General features: G+C 53.4%; 1 protein-coding gene across 3 annotated transcripts in view; it reads left to right on the forward strand.

The window, feature by feature from the left end:
- PPP2R3B (protein phosphatase 2 regulatory subunit B''beta) overlaps positions 1–18,372 on the forward strand; it is a 42,463-nt gene that overhangs the window by 17,300 nt on the left and 6,791 nt on the right. For all 3 annotated transcript variants that reach the window (XM_064483585.1, XM_064483587.1, XM_064483586.1), the window contains exons 3-8: positions 11,883–11,986; positions 12,164–12,266; positions 13,025–13,099; positions 14,241–14,327; positions 15,058–15,214; positions 17,968–18,016. In XM_064483585.1, coding sequence (XP_064339655.1) covers positions 11,883–11,986; positions 12,164–12,266; positions 13,025–13,099; positions 14,241–14,327; positions 15,058–15,214; positions 17,968–18,016 — 575 coding nt within the window. The remainder of the gene's footprint in view (positions 1–11,882; positions 11,987–12,163; positions 12,267–13,024; positions 13,100–14,240; positions 14,328–15,057; positions 15,215–17,967; positions 18,017–18,372) is intronic.

An 18,372-nucleotide genomic window follows, 5' to 3' on the forward strand; every position in this document is an offset into this window, starting at 1 on the left:
AACACTGCTAAGATTTATGTCAGAAAATGTTTTCTTCTAAGATGTTTATAATGTCTTGTCTTACGTTTAAATCCTTAAGCCATTTTGAGTGTATTTTTGTGTATGGTGTGAGGGAGTGTTCTACCTTCATTGATTTACATGCGGCTGTCCAGCTTTCTTAGTACCACTTGTCAAAGAGACCATCTTTTCTTCATTGTATGTACTTGCCTCCTTCATTGAAGATTAATTTACCTTAAGTCTGTGGGTTTATTTCTGGGCTCTCTATTCTGTTCCATTGATCCGTATGTCTGCTTTGGTTCCAATATCATGCTGTTTTGATTACTGTAGCTTTGTAGTGTTATCTGAAGTCTGGGAGGGTTATTCCTCCAGCTTCGTTCTTTTTCTTCAGTATTATTTTGGCAATTCTGGGTCTTTTGTGAGTCCATGTAAATTTTAGGATTATTTGTTCTGGGCCTGTTAAAAAAATGTCTTGGGTAATTTGATAGAGATTGCATTAAATCTGTAGATTGCTTTGCATAGTATGGCTGTTTTAACAGAATGAACTCTTCCAATCCAGGAGCATGGGCTATTTTTCCATTTCTTTAAATCATCTTTAATTTCCTTAATCAATGTTTTGTAGTTCTCAGCATATAAGTCTTCCACCTCCTTGGTAAGGTTTATTCCTATTTTTTATGTGATTTTAAAAGGGATTTTTTTTTTTTATTTTGCTTTTCTGATATTTCATTGCTAGTGTAAAGATATGCAACTATTTCTGTATGTTAATCTTGTGACCTGCTACCTTGCTGAATGAGTTTATCAGCTCTAGTAGCTTTTTGTGTGGAGTCTTTAGGGTTTTCTATATATAGTATTATGTCATCTACATATAATGATAATTTTCCTCTTCTCTTCCAATTTGGATCCCTTCTATTTCTTTTTCTTGCCTGATTGCTGTAGCTAGGACTTCCAAGACTATGTTGAATCGAAGTGCTGAGAGTGGGCCTTCTTTTCTTGTTCCCGATCTTAGTGGGAAGGTTTTCAGTTTTTCACCATTGAGTACTATGCTGGCTGTAGGTTTGTCATAAATAGCTTTTATTATTTTGAGATGTGTTCCCTCTATACCCACTTTGGTAACAGTTTTAATCATAAATGGCTGTTGAAGTTTATCAAATGCTTTTTCTGCATCTATTGACATGATAATGGGTTTTTGTCCTTTCTTTTGAGGATGTGGTATATTACACTGATTGATTTGCGTATGTGAACCATCCTGTGTTCTTGTCAAGAATCCAGCTTGATCATGGTGTTTGATCTTTTTTACGTGCTGTTGGATTCTGTTTGCTAATATTTTGTTGAGAATTTTTTATTGATAGTATCCTTTGATGCAAAAAAAAGTTTATTAATTTTTTAAATATATAATTGACAAAAGACATTACATTAGTTTCAGTCTTGTTGATAATTTTTTGGATTTGACATCAAAAGCAAAGGCAACAGAAGCAAAAATAAGTGGGACTACATCCAAGTGGCTTCTGCAACAGCAAAGGAAGCCATCGACAGAGTGAAAATGAAAAGGCAACCTACCACATGGGAGGAAATATTTGCAAATTGTATGTCTCATACGGAGTTTAAATGTTTTTAATTTTATTGAAACTGTTTTATCTGTCTCTTTGTTTGTTGCCTGTGTTTTGGTGTCATACGCAAGCAATCATTCCCTAATTCTAGGTCGTGAAGATTTACTCTTGTTTTTTTCCCTAAAGATTTTATAGTTTTCAACTCTTACATCTTAGTAATCTTTTGATCTATTTGGAGTTAATTGTTGTGTATAGTGACAGAGGGGTTCGATTCCCTTCTTTTGTGTATGGGATTCCAGCTGTCCCAGCGTCATTTTTGAAGAGCATGTTCTTTCCCCATCGAGCGGTCTGGATGCCCTTCCTTCTTGAAAATCAGCAGACTAAATGTGAGGGAGTCCTCGTGGACTCTAAGTCAGGCCCCCGATCCGTGTTTCTGTCCTTATGCCAGCACACAGTGTTTTGATTACTGTTGCTTCGTGGTAAGCAGGCTTCTGAACACTCTGAAACAGGGAAGTGTGAGTCCTCTGACGTTGTTCTTTTCCAAGTTTGTACGGGGTCTCTTGCAATTCCATGTGAATTTTAGGGTCAGCTTGTCAGGTTTTTGATTTTTACAAAGAAGGCAGCTGACATTCTGATAGCATTGCCTTGAATCTGTAGATCAGTCTGGGGAATATTTGCCATCTTAATAGTAAGTCTTCTGATCCATACGCCAGGGATGTTTTTCCATTTACTTAGATCTTTAATTTCTTTCAAAAGTGTCTTGTAATTTTCAAGTGCAAATTTTGCACTTCTTTTGTTAAATGTGTTCCAAACTATTTTATTCTTTTTGGTGCTTTTATAGATGGAATTATTTCCTGAATTTTATCTTTGGATTGTTCATTGCAAGCGTATAAAATACAATTGATTTCTGTGTACTGATCTTGTATCCTGCAATCCTTCTGAGCTCATTCATTCATCCTAACAGTTTTTATTTTAGTGTATTCGGGGGCCTTTGTGTATACACGATCATGTCACCTGTGAGTAGAAGTAGTTTTACCTCTTCCTTCCCAGTGTGGATGCCTCTTATTTCTTTGTCTTGCCTAATTGCTCTGGGTAGAGCCTCGAGTACAGTGTTGGACAGAAGTGGTAAGAGTGGAGGGTCTTGTCTTGTTCCTGATCTTATAGGAAAAGCACCTCGTCTTTGACCACTAAGTGTGATGTTGGTTCTGAGGTTTCCATACGTATCCTTTCTTTATTGGTTGAAGATGCTCCTTTCCATTCCAGGTTTTTATACAGAATGGCTATTGGTTTAGTCAGGTGCTTTTTCTGCATCTGTTGAAATGATCCTGTGGTTTTTGTTTTTTCATTCTCTCGGTATGGTGTATTTCATGAGCTGATTTATCCAGTGTTAAACCAGCCTCGCGTTCCTGGAACAAATCCCACTTGGTCACGGTGTATAATCCTTTTCATGTGTTGCCTGAATCTGTTTGCTATTTTGTTGGTTTTTGCATCTGTGTTCATAAGAGATGACGGTGGCACTCCCGTGATTCCTTTGTCTGACTTTGGCTTTAGGGCATTACTGCTCTATGAAGACGAATTGGGAAATGTTCCCTTCTATTAGGAATTATCTTTTTGAAGTATTTTTTAAAGTTTGTGAGTATTTTTTTATTACATAATTCTTACGTTAAACCTAGAAAACCAGATATATTCAGCTGAGTCCAGATTCTGCCTCTGTCTGTTCAACCGTGTTCTCCTCCTCCTCCCTGTAAGTAACCGTTTCCGTAGCTTTGGTTAACCTTTTATCGTTGTTTTACTTTCTAATATGACCAAATACACATGAGTATGTGTATGTGCACACATTTAGTTTCTTCTCTTTCTTAGATGTAGAACACAGCACACTAATCTACACCCAGGTATTTTATCAGTACACCTCGGAGATGAGTCCATGTCGGCACAGGTGACCCTCACTTTGCACTGTTGGGTAGAACCGTGGGAAGAATTACTAGTGTTCTGTAACCTTTGAAAAGTTTGTCTTGAACCTTAGAAACTCCTTACAGTTGGTTATAAATGTTCAGGGAAATGGAGAACATAGTAGGAGTAATATTTAGTACACTAAAATTTAAAACATTAGAAGCACTAATGTTTAAAGTGGGTTTTTTGTGGGGAGGGTATAGCGCAGTGGTAGAGTGTGTCTTAGCATGCACGAGGTCCTGGGTTCAATCCCTAGTACCTCCATTAAAATAAATAAATAAATAAACCTAATTACCTCCCCCATTTAAAAAAAAAAAGGCTTTAAAAAATAAATAAAGTGGGTTTTTTCTTAGGGGGGTTGTTTTTGGTAGAAAAGTTTAAGGTCGTCAGAATAGAGCTTGTCTCCCTGGTGTTGCGTAACTCATGCCCCAGAGGCGAGCTGGTGGCCGTGCTGCCTTCTCAGTCCTGGTCCGCTTCCAGCACCTTCGCCTTTGCGCTTTCTTTGCTGTGAACCATCTCTGAGAGGTCCCTTCAGATGAAGGTTTCGCCACGTCGCGGCCTCATCTGCGTCCACTGTTGGCCGTGCGAGGTCCTCGGGCTGCACCTGCAGCAGCGGCGGCCCTCCTATCGTGGCCACAGCGTAGCGTCTCCGTCTACAGGCCGCTCACGACGGGCAGGTCAGTACAGAGTCCCTGCTTGTCTCCTGGTTCTTGTCCAATTTGTGATTCAAGGGTGACTAAATGGGTTATCTTCTTTACCATTTTACCCCTCATTGTTTGCCCTGAGACAGTTTGACGAAGAGGATTATCTGTGTCTTTAACTCCACCAAACCAACTGCCTCACTTCTGTGGAAACACATGCTTTCCTCTTGGACTGTTACTATCCTTCAACATTATTACTTTCTTTAGGATTTTAGTTTCTGGAGTCCATTTTGGTCATTTATATTTTTTCTAAAACAATTTTTTGCATGACTATAAATTTATTACTGTAGAGCTTTTTCCTTATCTTGTTGTATGACTTTTTGAAATCTTTATCAAATGTGCACATGTGACCTTTTTCTTTGTAGGGTTATTTATTTCTGCTCCCTTTTAACTAGTCATGCTAGACAGCAGCTTAGACTGATTTTTTCAGATAAGCATCTGCCAGCTCCTAGAGTAGTTTTTGTTTATCCCCGTCAGGAGATCTCGGCTCTTACCTTCGTTACTTTCTTGCACTTTCTCCTGTTGTTTTTTGTAGCTCTTGAATTGAACAATCCATGCTTTCCTTCAGTCAGCTTTACTGGGGTAAAACTGACACAGAGCAGACTCCCTAGTTGCAAACATGCAGTGTGACGCACTCGACAAATGTGCACCCGCTTCACACAGGGTGGGGAGCGCTGCCCCCAGAATGTCCCGGGTACTCTCGTACTCGATCCCACCCCTTCTTACCCACCTGGGTCCTCGGACCCCTACTCCGTGGAAATGCATGAGGCCAGACGAGGAGTTCAGGGGAGGCTTTGCTGGGACTTGTGCTGCAGCAGGGGGAGTGAGAGCAAGAAACAGGGGCCCTTGGGGGTGCTCGGGGAGGGAGGGGGTGAGCAGGACCCTCAAATGGGGTGAGGGTGGGGGCGTGTCGGGTCGGGCAGGAGGGGCGGCTCACCCCCTTGGTGGTGCTGTGTGCAGGGAGCACACCTGGCACCTGCTTTTGCTCAGAAGTGGCAGCTGGGTTTGGTCTTTTTGTATCGTGTTGTTCGTAACCTGCCCCAACTGCGCATGCCTGCAGTTATTTTTGGTCCTTTATTGTTTCCTTGAGTCTATTGCTGGAGGAGACGTTTGTCCCGGAGTCAGCACTGCAGCAGAGCGTAGCGGGTCCCAGGTCCCCCATCTCACCCTCTCTCCCTGGCCCTCTGGTGCTTGTGTTTTGCCTTTTGTAGAATTTCACGTGAACAAGATCGTGTTCCGAGTGGTCTCTGGTTTCCGACTTCTTTTGCGCACGTGGTTGTGATACTCGTCCGTGCCATTTGCTGCTCAGCCGTGTCCTGGGCAACTGGCCGGCTGGTTTCCTGTTTCCTGGTGGAGGACTGCTTGTTACGGTCCTGTCTCCTGAGTGAAGGTGCTGGGTGTGTCTGTAGGCCAGATTTGTGTGCATGTGTGCATTTCTCGGTTATAAGGGCCTCAGGGTTGAATTGCTGGGCCACCTGGTGACCGTGTGTTTAATTTTATAGAGACTGTAAAGCCGTTTTGCAAAGTGGCTGTCTGGCCCACACTTCCAGCCAGGGGCATGCAAGCTGCTGGTCGCGCTGTTATGTGTCAGCACTTGGTACTGGCGGTGGAACTTCAGCCCTGCAGGTGGGTGAGTGTAACCGAGTCCAGACTTGTTCTGCTCGCTGCACGACAGGCCACCAAATCGGAAGACAAGGTGTTGGGGCAAGGAATACCGACTTTATTTGGAAAGCTGCAGACCGAGGATGGCAGACTCATGTCTCGGAGAACCATGCTGCTCCAGTCAGAACACAGGCTCCTTTTATACAAAAAAGCAGGGAAGGGAGTATGGTGGTTGTTGCAAACTTCTTGGTATGGGAGTTCTTTGTTCCTGCAGCCGTCCATGTGGGCCAGGTCATGGTGCTCCTGCAAAACCTCCAACAAAACAAATGTTTTCCTCTGTTCTGCAACTTGTTATCGTCACGTGAGTGCAGAGCTGGCAAGACTCAGCCTAGGAAACAGGGCCCAGGGTTCAAGCCAAAGGAGCAGATGTAGTACGGAGTCAGATTTGTTCTTTTCTGTTTCAGTGCCCCCCTGTCAGTGTCCATTCACAGCCTTGTGGCAAAAGGGGCGGCCACCGCTCTGGCTACCTCCTGCTGAAAAGGGGCGACGAGGGGGTGATTACGGAATGGAGTTGCTCAGCCTTGGACAGGGAGCACTCCTGGGTGTCTTTAGTCTGCAGGATAATCTCTCTCTCTCTTTTTTTTTTTTTTCTCTTTCTCTTCATTTGTAACTTTAACCTGATAAACCCCTTAGAGCTTTGTGGGGTTTGCTGCAGACACAAGCAGGCCCGTTGTCACTTTGCAGAGTACCAGGCAGTCCACATCGGGGGTGACTGCCCTAAGGAGGCTTGAACCACTTTGAAGGCTTTTTCTGTCCGAGTGGGCTGTGCCTCCGCCCATCCTGAGAAAGTGTCCACAAACACTGGGAGGTATCTGACATTTCCTGCGGCTCGAGACAGTGGAGTCGAGTCTATGTGCCAGTCCTCAGTGGGGCAGGTTCCTCTGTGTTGGGTCCCCATCTGGGGAGGCCTGACGGTGGACTCTGGGTTATTTTAGCACAAATCACACAGTTCTCAGTGACTCGCTCGATGGTCTTTTGCAGGTCAGGCCCCATTATATACTTTTGAACCCATTGTAAGGCGGCGTCTCTCCCGTAGTGGGTACTGTTATGTGTGTGCTGCAGCGTAGCGTCCAAGGTGCCTCAGGGCCTAAGACAGTTCCTCGTGCACTACATTTCCAGCCAGGTGAGCTGTGATCAAGAGGGAAACCCCACTCTTCGGGCCTCTCCTTGGCCTTTTCTGAGAACACTGGCTGGTAGCTGACATTTCCCCAAACAAGGCCAGGAGCATTCTTAAATTCCTGAGGCAGGACTGTCCAATACTGTTGGACTGCCTGCGTTTCTGGGCGCTGCCACTCAAACGCAAATAGCTGCTGTGATTCTTCTGCACTGGGAATGCAGAAAAAAGCACCTTCCAAGTCCAAAGCCGAGAACCAGCTGTATTGTCCTGGGACGGCTGTGAGCAGAATGAGCGGATTAGGCACTACAGCGTGTAAGTCTCGGACTGCCTCATTCATAGCCCTTAAGTCTTGGACAAAGCGAGGCTCTGCTGGGTTTGGCTTTTTGACTGGGAGGACAGGGGTGTTGTACGGGGACCTGCAAGGTTTAATCAGTCCTGGTTTGAGAAACTTCTCGAGAATTGGCTGAATTCCCTCTTGGGCCTCTTGTCTCAGAGGACAGTTTTAGCTCAGGTGTCCCAGCATCGCCTTTCAATGGCATATGTATTGGCCATGCATTTCTGGCCTTCCCTGGGGTGCCGTCGGCCCACGCTTATGGCCTTCATAGACCTCGGGGGAAAGAGCTCTGTGTCGTTTTCTGGGCTTTCCGTGAGTGCCATCTGCAGGCTTAAAGTGTGCTCCAGTGGGACCCTGATGTCAAGCTGTTCTGCTGAAAAAGTTATTTGAGCATTTAATTTACAAAGGAGATCTCGGCCCCAAAGAGGGACTGGACACTCTGGCATATACAAGAAGCTGTGCTTCATGGTGAGGTCCCCTAGCTGGCATTCCAGGGGTTGTCAGAATGAACGCTTTTGTACTTCTCCAGAAACTCCTGTGACTGGGATGGACTGGGGAGTCTTCGGTGCCACCTTAGTGTTTACCACAGAGTATGTTGCACCCATATCTGTTAGAAAGTCAATCAGTTTGTCCCCCACTGTCAAAGCTACCTGGGGCTCCTGTGGGGAAATTGGAATTGGGAGCCTCAGATCTACAGGAGCCCCTGGGCCTCTACATTCATCAGAGTGTTCCTCTCCTTTTACAATACGAGGGGCTCCTAGCCTTCTTAATTGTTTTCCTGGATCAGACTCACAATTACGTAAAGTGCGCACGTTGGTGGATAGAACTATGTATCCCCTAAAAATACAGGGCCCTGCACAGGCAGAGGACTGACACAAGAAGCCGCCGAAAGGAAGCCCCAGCATTAGTGCCAGTCGAGAAAAAGCGTCAAGACTTCCCAGTACTGTGGCCACATCATTTGGAAGCGCCCTGGTGAGGACAGACGAAGACGGAGTTACTGCTGCAGCGAAACTTACTGAGTGAGTTATTCTCATTGGAAAACACACAGCAGGGAACACGGGTCCTTTTAGGCCTTGCTCCAGTACGCACCGGAGGACTGTAATTTTTCCTGAGACACACATCCCTGGTACGACTTGTGCTCCAGTACGCACACGCTGTTTTCTACATACCCAAGATGCCAGCAAGTCCAACAAAGCATAACATCCAAAGGTCACACCAGGAACTGTATTGCCGGTTCCTTTCCAGCCTCCTTGGGGAAAAGGGCCCAGAGATAGAACAGCACGTCGTAGAACCTAAGTTAATGGAAGCTGGTCATACCAACGCAAAAATGTGCTCTCTGGAAAGCCGCCTGGGTGTCTCCCTTCCTGGAAGCCATCACCTCTTCATGTGCAAGGATGGGACAGGCTCTGAGAGCACGCAGCATCCTGCTGTGATCAAGTTTCCCAATCAGCAGCTGTTTCCTTAGCTGCGGCATTTTATCACTGGGGGGCCCAGTGCCGGCCGTTTCCTTAGCTGTGGCATTTTATCACTGGGGGGGGGCCCAGTGCCGGCCGTTTCCTTAGCTGCGGCATTTTATCACTGGGGGGCCCAGTGCTGGTGAAGACTGGTGTAGAATAGCCGGGCTCGGCTGAACCTGCGCTTGTCGCCAGTACAGCCGCACATGTCCAGCTGGTAAAGTACACGTCTCTGACACAGCACAGAGTCAAGGAAGCCAAGACGTGAGCTGAGTGAGGTTGTGGTGAAGGACACGGGGCACCCCCGGGTGAAGCGGTGAGTGTCTGGAGTGAGCGTTTCCCTGTCGGGTAGCCTAGGAAAGCAACCTCTGCCAGCTGAGAGGGCGGCACTGATTACTGCAGGTCCCTCGCTTGTAGCGTGCGAGCACTTTCATGGGCCTTGCAGTCTGCTGTCGACCTGATAACTCCTTCCCCCAGCTTCAGAGGGGTCTTTACTTGCTTTTTGCTGGGGTTTCTTTGATTTTATCAAACCCAGACTACTGGCCATTAGCATTTAGGGCCCCTGTGGGTTAATGGTGTAGAAGGAATTGTCCCGTGCCGAGGGTGGCTCCTGGTCCGAACGCAGTGCCTTGTCAGCTCTCAGATGGCAACACCAGACCCGGTCCCTGTGCCCCAGGAACTAACAAGGATTTTCTAATTGATCCCTCTAAGGAGGGGGAGCCAGTCCTACCACTTCCTGAGCCCCAGTGCCAGGAACTGGGGCTGGCTGTGTAGGAAGGAGTGGATACACTGGCAGAGCAGCCAGAGCGGCTGGGACAGCTGGCTCAGCCGGAGAGTGGATGTTCGAAGGATCATATCCTAACGCGCATTCCTTTCCTTTTCAGATTTTCCCTCCTGTAGTAGCACAAGTGCTTGCCCACAGGGCATCCCATCATCTTTCCCACTTTTTCAGAGTGTCTGAAATTGCAGGCGTGTGCAGAGCCCTTCAAAGGCCACCGCTCCTCAGCACCGTGCTGTAAAACTGTAAATAGCCACTGATCCTCTCTAAGCGCTTTGCCTTGGCACCAACCAGCCGGGCCGAACTCCGGGCCTGTGGTGATTTCAGGAACCAAGTAGAACCCCTATATTCTCCCTGGGAACATCCTACTCTCAGACAAGAACAGGTTTGGTTTTTTCCCTCCTGTTCTTTTCCTCTGTTTAACAACAGTAAAAATTTTAAGCACCATAAAACTGACTTGGCAGTAAATGGAGAAATGGCAACAAAACAAAATGAAACGAAAATCCCAGAGGGCAAACAGAAAGCCCTAAATAAATGCTCCGGTTTGGTCTTGGGCTTTTACATACACCGATGACACAGGAGACCACAAGCAACGTGATTCACACAGCAAGGGTGGCAGTATATGGCGATAACCCGGCATAAACCCCTCGTGGGGATCCAAACAGGTGCTCTGGCCACACGCTGTTCATCTTTCTCTCAGGCGTGGGTTCGTAGCTGTAACCAGACCACTCACTCAGAGTGTGCCTCAGAGCACCTCCTTCAGGTGTCCGCGTCTTCGCCGCCGCAGCGTCAGGCCGGGCTTCACCCTTCTCCTTCTGGGGTCAGCAGTTCCCCTGCCCACGTGTGTTCACACCTGCGGCTGTGGTCTCTCGTGTGCCAGTACTTGTAACGGGTTTATGCGGTTGCCCCGACAGCCAGGCTGCCTGGAGGCAACGTCCCCACTGAGGCAGCGGCTCTGACTGCGCTGAGTCAGTGGGAGGGGTGGGGTCCCTAAGCTGTGTCCCTCCGTGGGTCCCTGGCCATGTGTCCACAGCCTCGCTGCTGGGACTCCACGGGGGCCTGACCGCCCTGCGCGTTTACCTATGCATTTTAAACAGGGGGTCTGTTTCTGCTCGAATCCGAGTCGTTTGGGGAACAGCAGGCATGTTAACAACGTGGGGCCTCCATCCAGGATTGTGTTCCCCCTTTGTTCACGGTAGAGCTCCACCTGCCCAGGCCTGGAGCCGCGTCCCCGTGGGCTGACACGAGCTGAGTCGTGCGCGCCTGCGTTACGAGGCGCTGTTCCCTCCTGCCCTGTCCCCGGCCTGGTGCCCACCTGGTTGGGATTGGTCCTTCTCGTTGCTGAATTCAGTGTCCAGCGTGCACTGTGTGGTGTCTGTGTCTCTGTCCTGAGAGGGCCGCCCCGGCCCCGCCCCGGGCTCCAGGTGTACACCTCCTGGACTGGGGGTCCCTGCGCCCGTTCTCCGGAAGAGGGTTGCGGTCCGTGTGATGTCGTTCCCATCGTCCAGACTCTCACTGGGGAGCCCGGGGTCCAGACTCCCGTGGGAACGTTAAATCATGGCTCAGCCTCCCGCGGCATCAGACCCCGCCTTTCCCGTTGTGGGTTCTGACCAGACGCATCAGTGCAGGGAGGGCTTTGTCTGTGTCCCTGCGGTCATCACACCCCCGGCCTGGGCTCCGGAGTGTCCATCTCCTGTCCTGTCCTCCCCGCCCTGGCTGCTGACCCAGAGAACTCGATTCTCTGTCTCTGACTCTCAGAGGGTTTGCTGAGTGGGAATTCGTTGTTCAAACTCTTTCTGAGGAACAGGTTGTCGTGTGACTTTCTCTGTGTGTCTCTGCCTCCTCCTCTCTGCCCCCCCGTTTTCCCTTGTGTTCGAGGTGGAAGCTCAGATGCTGGGTTTTCAGCCTCTGTCCCGGTTGGTACCTGCATCAAAAGCAGTAAACATCACCCTGATGTCACCGCAGTCCCCAGGATGTGATGTGTCCCAGCGTCCCTAGTGTGTCCTAACCTGCAGTGTCGTTTACGCTCCCGTCACCTCCTGTGACCTCTCATGACCTCCGGTTACGGGTCATCAGAAGCTGTTTCACCCCCATGGTTTGGGGACTTGTCAGCTGCCTCAGTCATGGTGGCCGCATGCCGCCTCCAGTCATGGAGGGTCCGCAGGGACACTGCGTTTGTCCTGGGGTGACAGCTGGAAGCGCAGCGTCCTCCTGCCCCGTGATGCCCGCTGGCCGTCGTGGAAGCCACAGGCTCTCCGGGGGAGGCCTGAGGTTTGCACAGCCGTGTGGGGGCTCCAGTGGCGCAGGGTGCGGAGCGCTGACCTGCGTGTCCTCTGCTGCAGGCCTGCGGCTGCCCTCTCTACTGGAAGGGGCCACTCTTCTGCGGGGCCGGCGGGGAGCGCACGGGCTCCGTGTCTGTCCACAAGTTCGTCGCCATGTGGAGAAAGTGAGTCCGGGGCGGGCACGGCGTCCCCATGATGCCCTGCTGCTGGGACGGGAGGGGCGGACACGGACCTGCAGGCCCGCCCGGCCCTCCCTTCTCCCCGTCATAGGGCACCTGACCCTGAGTCCGGGTGGGGGCTGTGGGCAGACCTGGGAGGACAGCGGGGTGTCCTGTCACTAGAGTCCTGCAGAACTGTCATGACGATGCGGCCAAGTTTGTCCACCTGCTCATGAATCCCGGCTGCAACTACCTTGTACAGGAGGACTTCGTCCCCTTCCTGCAGGTATGTCCCCACGAGCGCCCCGCACCCTGTAGCCCTCTCAGCCGCTCTTGTGTCTGCACCCCGCCTGGGCTGGGGTCTGCTCCGTCCTGGGGGCGCCGCCTCCCCCGAAGCTGGCTCTGTGCGGCCCTCCACACCTGTTTGGGGGCAGGACGGAGCAGACAGGTGCACCCCTGAGCCTGGGAGGTGTGGTCTGATGGCGGGGTGAGCTCTGTGGTGCGTGAGGCTTTCTCCATAAAGCGGGTTGCGGTCAGCGGGACGCTTATTCTCCAGGCGCTGCTCCAGCCCCTCTTAGCGCTGTTTGTTTGGCACTTCGTTGTCCGTTCCGTGGCAGAGAACTAAAGATGATGCATGGTTACGTGTCACCCCGTGTTCCACTGAAACACGGCGTCACTGAAGCCCCCGAGGCAGGTGGGATAGAGGAGACTTAAGGGCTCCTGGGGTTGGTGGAGCCCTTTGTTGCATGAGGGCACTTCAAATTCCCTTTCTCGAAGTTTGAAGGGGACTTGGGTGTCAGTGCTCACGTGTTCACACAACACAAGCCAGGTTGCCCCGGCCGTGAGCGGTGCTGCCATGTGCGTCCCGAGCTCGTGGCCCAGATGTCCCATGTAACCTTGACGTGATTTCATAGACTCGAGCGTTTGGGGTGATCGTGTGTGAGCGGCTCGTGGCTGGCTGTGTGGGCCACTGTGCTTCACAGGAGACGCTTCTGGTCCCCACGGGCCAGCACGTCCCAGGCGTGTCTTGTCCCCCGTGTGCAGGACGTGGTGAACACGCACCCTGGCCTGGCGTTTCTGAAGGAGGCGTCCGAGTTCCATTCCCGCTACATCACCACCGTGAGTATTGAGCAGGCCCGGCCACGAGGCCTCTGCGGGCCCTGCTTCCTCTCTATGAAGCTGATGCCAGCCACCCTCTCCCTGGGCTTGTGCGTGGGGTGAGGGTGTCTCTGATCCGGACGCGCAGCCGGGCGCCCTGGGGGAGCCCCACGGTCTGACTGCAGCACAGCAAGCCCGAGTGAGGGGCGTCAGAGACCCTGTCTGGGGTCTGGGCAGGAGGGGGTTAACAGCGTGTCCTGGGCCCCAGCCTGGGGGTCTCCTTACCTTCAGGAGAGAGACTTGAGGACATCACAGTCCTCCCCCCTGCACCTGTCCTGGTCAGGGTCACCTGCGGAGGACGGCTCCTCCCACACGCTCCTCCTCCAACTCTGAGCCCGAGTGGCCCGGGCAGCCCGAGGGCGTGCTGCTGGAAGCTTGCATTTGTCCTGCAGAGCAGAGCGGACACAGGGGGGAGAGCCAGGCCGCCTCATCCCGGTCAACGGTCCACTGTCACCCTGGGGGGGGGGCGTCACCAAGTATGGTGATCGGAATTGGGGTTTATTCAGAGAACAGTGAGGGCTGACCTAAACCCAGCTGTGTGCCCAGGGCTCCGTGAGCACGCCGGATCCTCAGAGCACAGGGCAGGGAGGGGCCGTCTGGGGTGAGGGCAGGGGAGGGGACTTTGTCGCTGGGGACACCCCCATCTGGGTCTTACTGTGCAGGGGGAAGGGGGTCACTCTCTGGTCTTAAATTAGTGCTGTCCATTCCATAGTAAGTTGTTTGCGGAAGCTTTTGAAGCCGTTTTTTAAACCAAGCCCAGTGTAAGGAGGACTCCAGCCTTCCAGGAGCTCCTGTCCCCTGCCCCTCCCTCCCCATCCCCTGCCCGCTCGGGTTGTCCACCTCCTGCATATGCGCCCCCCAGGGTGTGGAATGTGGCCGGAGGGACAGCTCCTCCCCACTGAGTGCCACCCCGGGCCTGAGGCGGGACCCTGTGGGACTGGCTGATGCGTGTGGGCCAGGCGCCCTCTGCTGGCCACGCAGGGTCCTGCAGCCTAGGGTCCGCTGATTCCTGGTGAGGCCCAACAGTCCCAGGCGAGGTCCCCGGTGGGGCCATGTGCAGCCCCCAGGGTCCCGGGCTCCGCTAACAGCCCTCCTCCCTCAGGTCATACAGAGGATCTTCTACACGGTCAACAGGTCCTGGTCGGGGAGGATCACATGCGCAGAGCTCCGGAGGAGCACCTTCCTGCAGGTGGGCGGGGCAGCAGGGCGAGGTGGGTTCCTCACGTCCTCCTGTCCCCTCGCCCCTCCCCTCTTGCATCGTCCCTCACTCCCCCTGCACCACCCAACTCCCCCCCACCCACCCGTCATCCCTACTTCCTTCCACCCACCCAACCCCCATCCACCATCACCCTCCCTCCCCAACCCGCCCATCATCCCTACTTCCTTCCACCCACCCAACCCCCATCCACTGTCATTCTCCCTCCCCTCCCCCACCATCACCCACTGATCCCTCCCTCCCTGCCCCACCCACCACCCACCCACCCATCACCCCTCCCTCCTTCCACCCACCCAAACCCCATCCGCCATCATCCTCCCTCCCCCACCCACCACCCACCCACCCATCCATCCATCATCCCTCCCTTCCTTCCATTCATCCTGCGTCCATCCTTCCACCTGTCCAGGAGGCACAGCCCGCCCTCTGGGAGCTGGCATCTCCCATGCCCACACCCAGTTCTGTGGATGGGCGTGTTCACAAGGTGGGGTGCTGACCTGCCTGCGTCAGCATACCTGCTCACGGTGCTGCTCCCCATGGCTGTGAGGCGGCCCTGACCCGGGGGCGCCCCTCCCCTGGGTACTGAGCTCCCAACCCCTGAGCGGGTCTCCACCAGCTCTGAGCCCCCACAGTCACCTGTGAGACCCTGGGGTCCCACCTGCAGGAGGCCCGGCTGCCACGGAAACTCTCGGGTTTGTGCCTGCAGAATGTGGCGCTCCTGGAAGAGGAGGCGGACATCAACCAGCTGACAGAGTATTTCTCTTACGAGCACTTCTACGTCATCTACTGCAAGTTCTGGGAGCTGGACACGGACCATGACCTTCTCATCGATGCGCAGGACCTGGCCCGGCACAACGACCACGGTGAGGACGCGGCCTGTGGATGGCGGGGACCCACGGCCAGGGTGGGCGTGGGCTCTGCCCTCCCATGAGACCAGCCACGGCTGCTGCCCCTGATCCTGGAGGCCTGACGCCTCATGCTGTCCCCCCCGGAGTGGCTTTCACTGCAGGACACACAGGAGGCAGGGACACACGTCAGGACCCACGAGGGCACACGGGGAGGGCCCGCTCAGGTCCTGTGGCGGGAGGGAGGGAGGGAGGCCTCAGCAGTGCCGGCTGCTCCTCCACGCCTGCCACCTCCACGCCTGCCACCTCCACCCCCACTTGCGGGGCTCTTCCCACCCCGAGGCCCCTTGGTCTGTCCTGAGTGTTGGGAGACCGCCACCCACCTGTCAGATTCCTCCAGGTCTCCTAGGTGAGCCCCAGTTTGGGCAAGTCTGTGGGTGCAGCTCTGAGCTCACAACACCTGTTCCCCAGGTGAGCAAGCACTGTTGCTGCAGGTGGCCAGTGTCTCCACCCTCCCTGTCACACCCTCACCCCACTTCCTGCTCCCGGGTCAGGGCCTGCGTCCGTGGAGGGATGGCCCTGTGTCTGTGAGGGTGGCCTGGCCCCAGGCTGGGGAGGGCGGGTGAGGTGCTGGGCCCTGTGTCAGCCCCACAGTCACTGTGACGAGACTGTCTGAGCAGACTCGTTTGTCTGAGGGCTCCCTTCCCGCCTGTAGGGCTGACCCCTCACCTGTCCTGCCTTCTCACCACAGAAGGGCTTGAAAAGTTGACTTTAAGCCCCTTCACGGTCCAGGTGCAGCAGGGAAGAATCCAACGCAAATAATTTTTTTGTAAAAAAAAATCGTCACCTGTCACCTCCATTATAAGAAATCCAATTTTCAAGGCACACAGAATGGCCTGAAATTTGAGCATGCCGTGTGTGGGCTCTTAGTTTTCTGGAAGGTTTCGTCAGACCTGTGTTTGGTGTGACTATTTCAAGTAACCGCACCCGCGAGCGCACGTCTGAATTTTCTACGTTTGTTTCATTCGTGCTCAGCGTGGACGGGACAGTCCTGGATGTGAGCTCCCTGGGGCCGCCCGTCTGCTCCCCCACATCTGTCTGCAAGGGTCCCGCAGATGCTGGTGTGTGGACACCTGGGTGGACGTGGGTCCCTCTCAATGCTGCTCCGAACTTGATGTGTGGTCTCAACTCTTACCTGTGCCCTGAGCCCCACAGGAGTGGCTCCGAGCACAGGCTCGTGGTGGCTAGAGGAGGGCGCCACATCAGGGGTCACCCCGGCCTTGCCCGTCCCTGTGGCCCCTCCCTGAGAGCCCACGTCCCTATGGCCCCGTGCACTCCATCGAGTTCTCATGTATGGGGGCTCTCGTGGGGCCGGCCTTGGGGGTTTGTCACCAAGCAGGCTGGTAGCTGGTGGCCTCGTGTGCTGGAAACATTAGTAATAGGGACGGCGGCCCTGTTGTCCAGGACAGAACAGTGGGTGGCTCCCAGAACAGGGCTCCCAGTTATGGGTGTGGGTGCGTGCCATGACATGTCTCCTCCCTTGCACGAGCCTCTTTCAAAACATCACGGGCTCCTGCAGGAGCAGGGGTCTTCCTGCCATCATGGGAGGGAATGGGCGGGGGTTGGCGCTGATCTGTCCTGTGTCCCTGCGGACCAGTGGGTTCCCTGTTTTCAGATCACTGGTTGTGGGAGTGAGTCCGAGTCCCGGGGCTGCTGTCGTGGGGGCGGGGGGGACCGTAACACCAGGAAAGTATCCTCCCAGGGAGCATTTGTGTATTTACGAAGGACCGTCATCCCGGGCAGGGGGTGGTTGCAGTTTCCTGGGGCACTTGTAGCAGATGAGCAGAACCTGGGGCTTAAACAGCCATCTTCATCCCCCTCAGCAACAGGGACCTACACCCACCTTCCCTGAGTCCTGGAGACCAGATGTCTGAGGTCAAGGTGTCCCAGGGCTGTGCTCCCCCTGGAGGCTCCAGGGAGGGTCCCTCCTGCCTCTTCCAGCTTCTGGGGGTTCCAGGCGTCCATCCCTGGGCTGGTGGCCGCCTCCCTCCTGTCTCTGCCTCCGTCTCCACGTGGCTTCTCCTCTGTGTCTGTGTCTCCTCTTCTGAGGACACTGTCCTTGGATGCAGGGCCACCTCTTCCAGGAGGACCTCCTCTCAGGTCCTTCACTTCATCACATCTGCAAAGATGCTATTTCCAGATGGGTCCCATTTGCAGGTTCTGGGTCTATGATGGTCTTAATTGTGTCCCCAGAGTTCGCACGCTTAAGGCGTATCCCCCAGGAACCAGCCCTGCTGACATCTGGACCTCAGACTCCAGCCTCCAGGACTGGAGGCCGTAAACCACTGCTGTTTAAGGCACCTGGTGTGTGGTGCTTCGTGTCAGCAGCCCCAGCGACCTCATTCAGTGCTTTTCCCTTTTACTTCCGAGTCGAGTGTGCCTTGAAATGCATTTGTGTTCAGACTACAGTCAAGCTGAGGGTTTGGGAGCAGAGTGTCTGACCGCGTGGATACTGGCATGTTCTGTCTTCACACCCTGTTTCCATCTTGGAGCCTCCAGGCCAGCTCTTCTCGCTTGTGGCTTTAGTTTGGACTCAGGTCCCGGATTGGCAGGCGCTGGGCAGGCCTGGGCGGGTGTGTGCAGGAGACTCAGGTCCCAAGATCCTGCCCCGACCAGGCCTGGGCCCCGGCGAGAGGACCCGAGCCCGCCCAGAGGCTGCTACATCAGGCCAGGGCCATGCGTGGTGGCTCACGGCCCCTTCTCCTTTGCAGCCATTTCCACCAAGATGATCGAGAGAATCTTCTCAGGAGCCGTGACGAGGTACGTCCACACTCACTGCACCCGGCCCATCCAGTCAGGGTTTCGGCCGATTTTCCGTGCAGCCACCCGGTTCTGTCTCATGTACTGCTGACCCGAGGTTCTTATGTTGTGACAACAAGTGCCTGGTCCCACGAGGTCGTCAGTAAGGGGGACACGGGTGCCTGGTCCCACGAGATCGTCAGTAAGGGGGACACGGGTGCCTGGTCCCACGAGGTCGTCAGTAAGGGGGACACGGGTGCCTGGTCCCACGAGGTCGTCAGTAAGGGGGACACGGGTGCCATGGTCCCACGAGGTCGTCAGTAAGGGGGACACGGGTGCCTGGTCCCACGAGGTCGTCAGTAAGGGGGACACGGGTG

Source organism: Camelus dromedarius, chromosome Y (assembly GCF_036321535.1).
Source record: "Camelus dromedarius isolate mCamDro1 chromosome Y, mCamDro1.pat, whole genome shotgun sequence".
Classification (NCBI taxonomy): Eukaryota; Metazoa; Chordata; class Mammalia; order Artiodactyla; family Camelidae; genus Camelus; species Camelus dromedarius.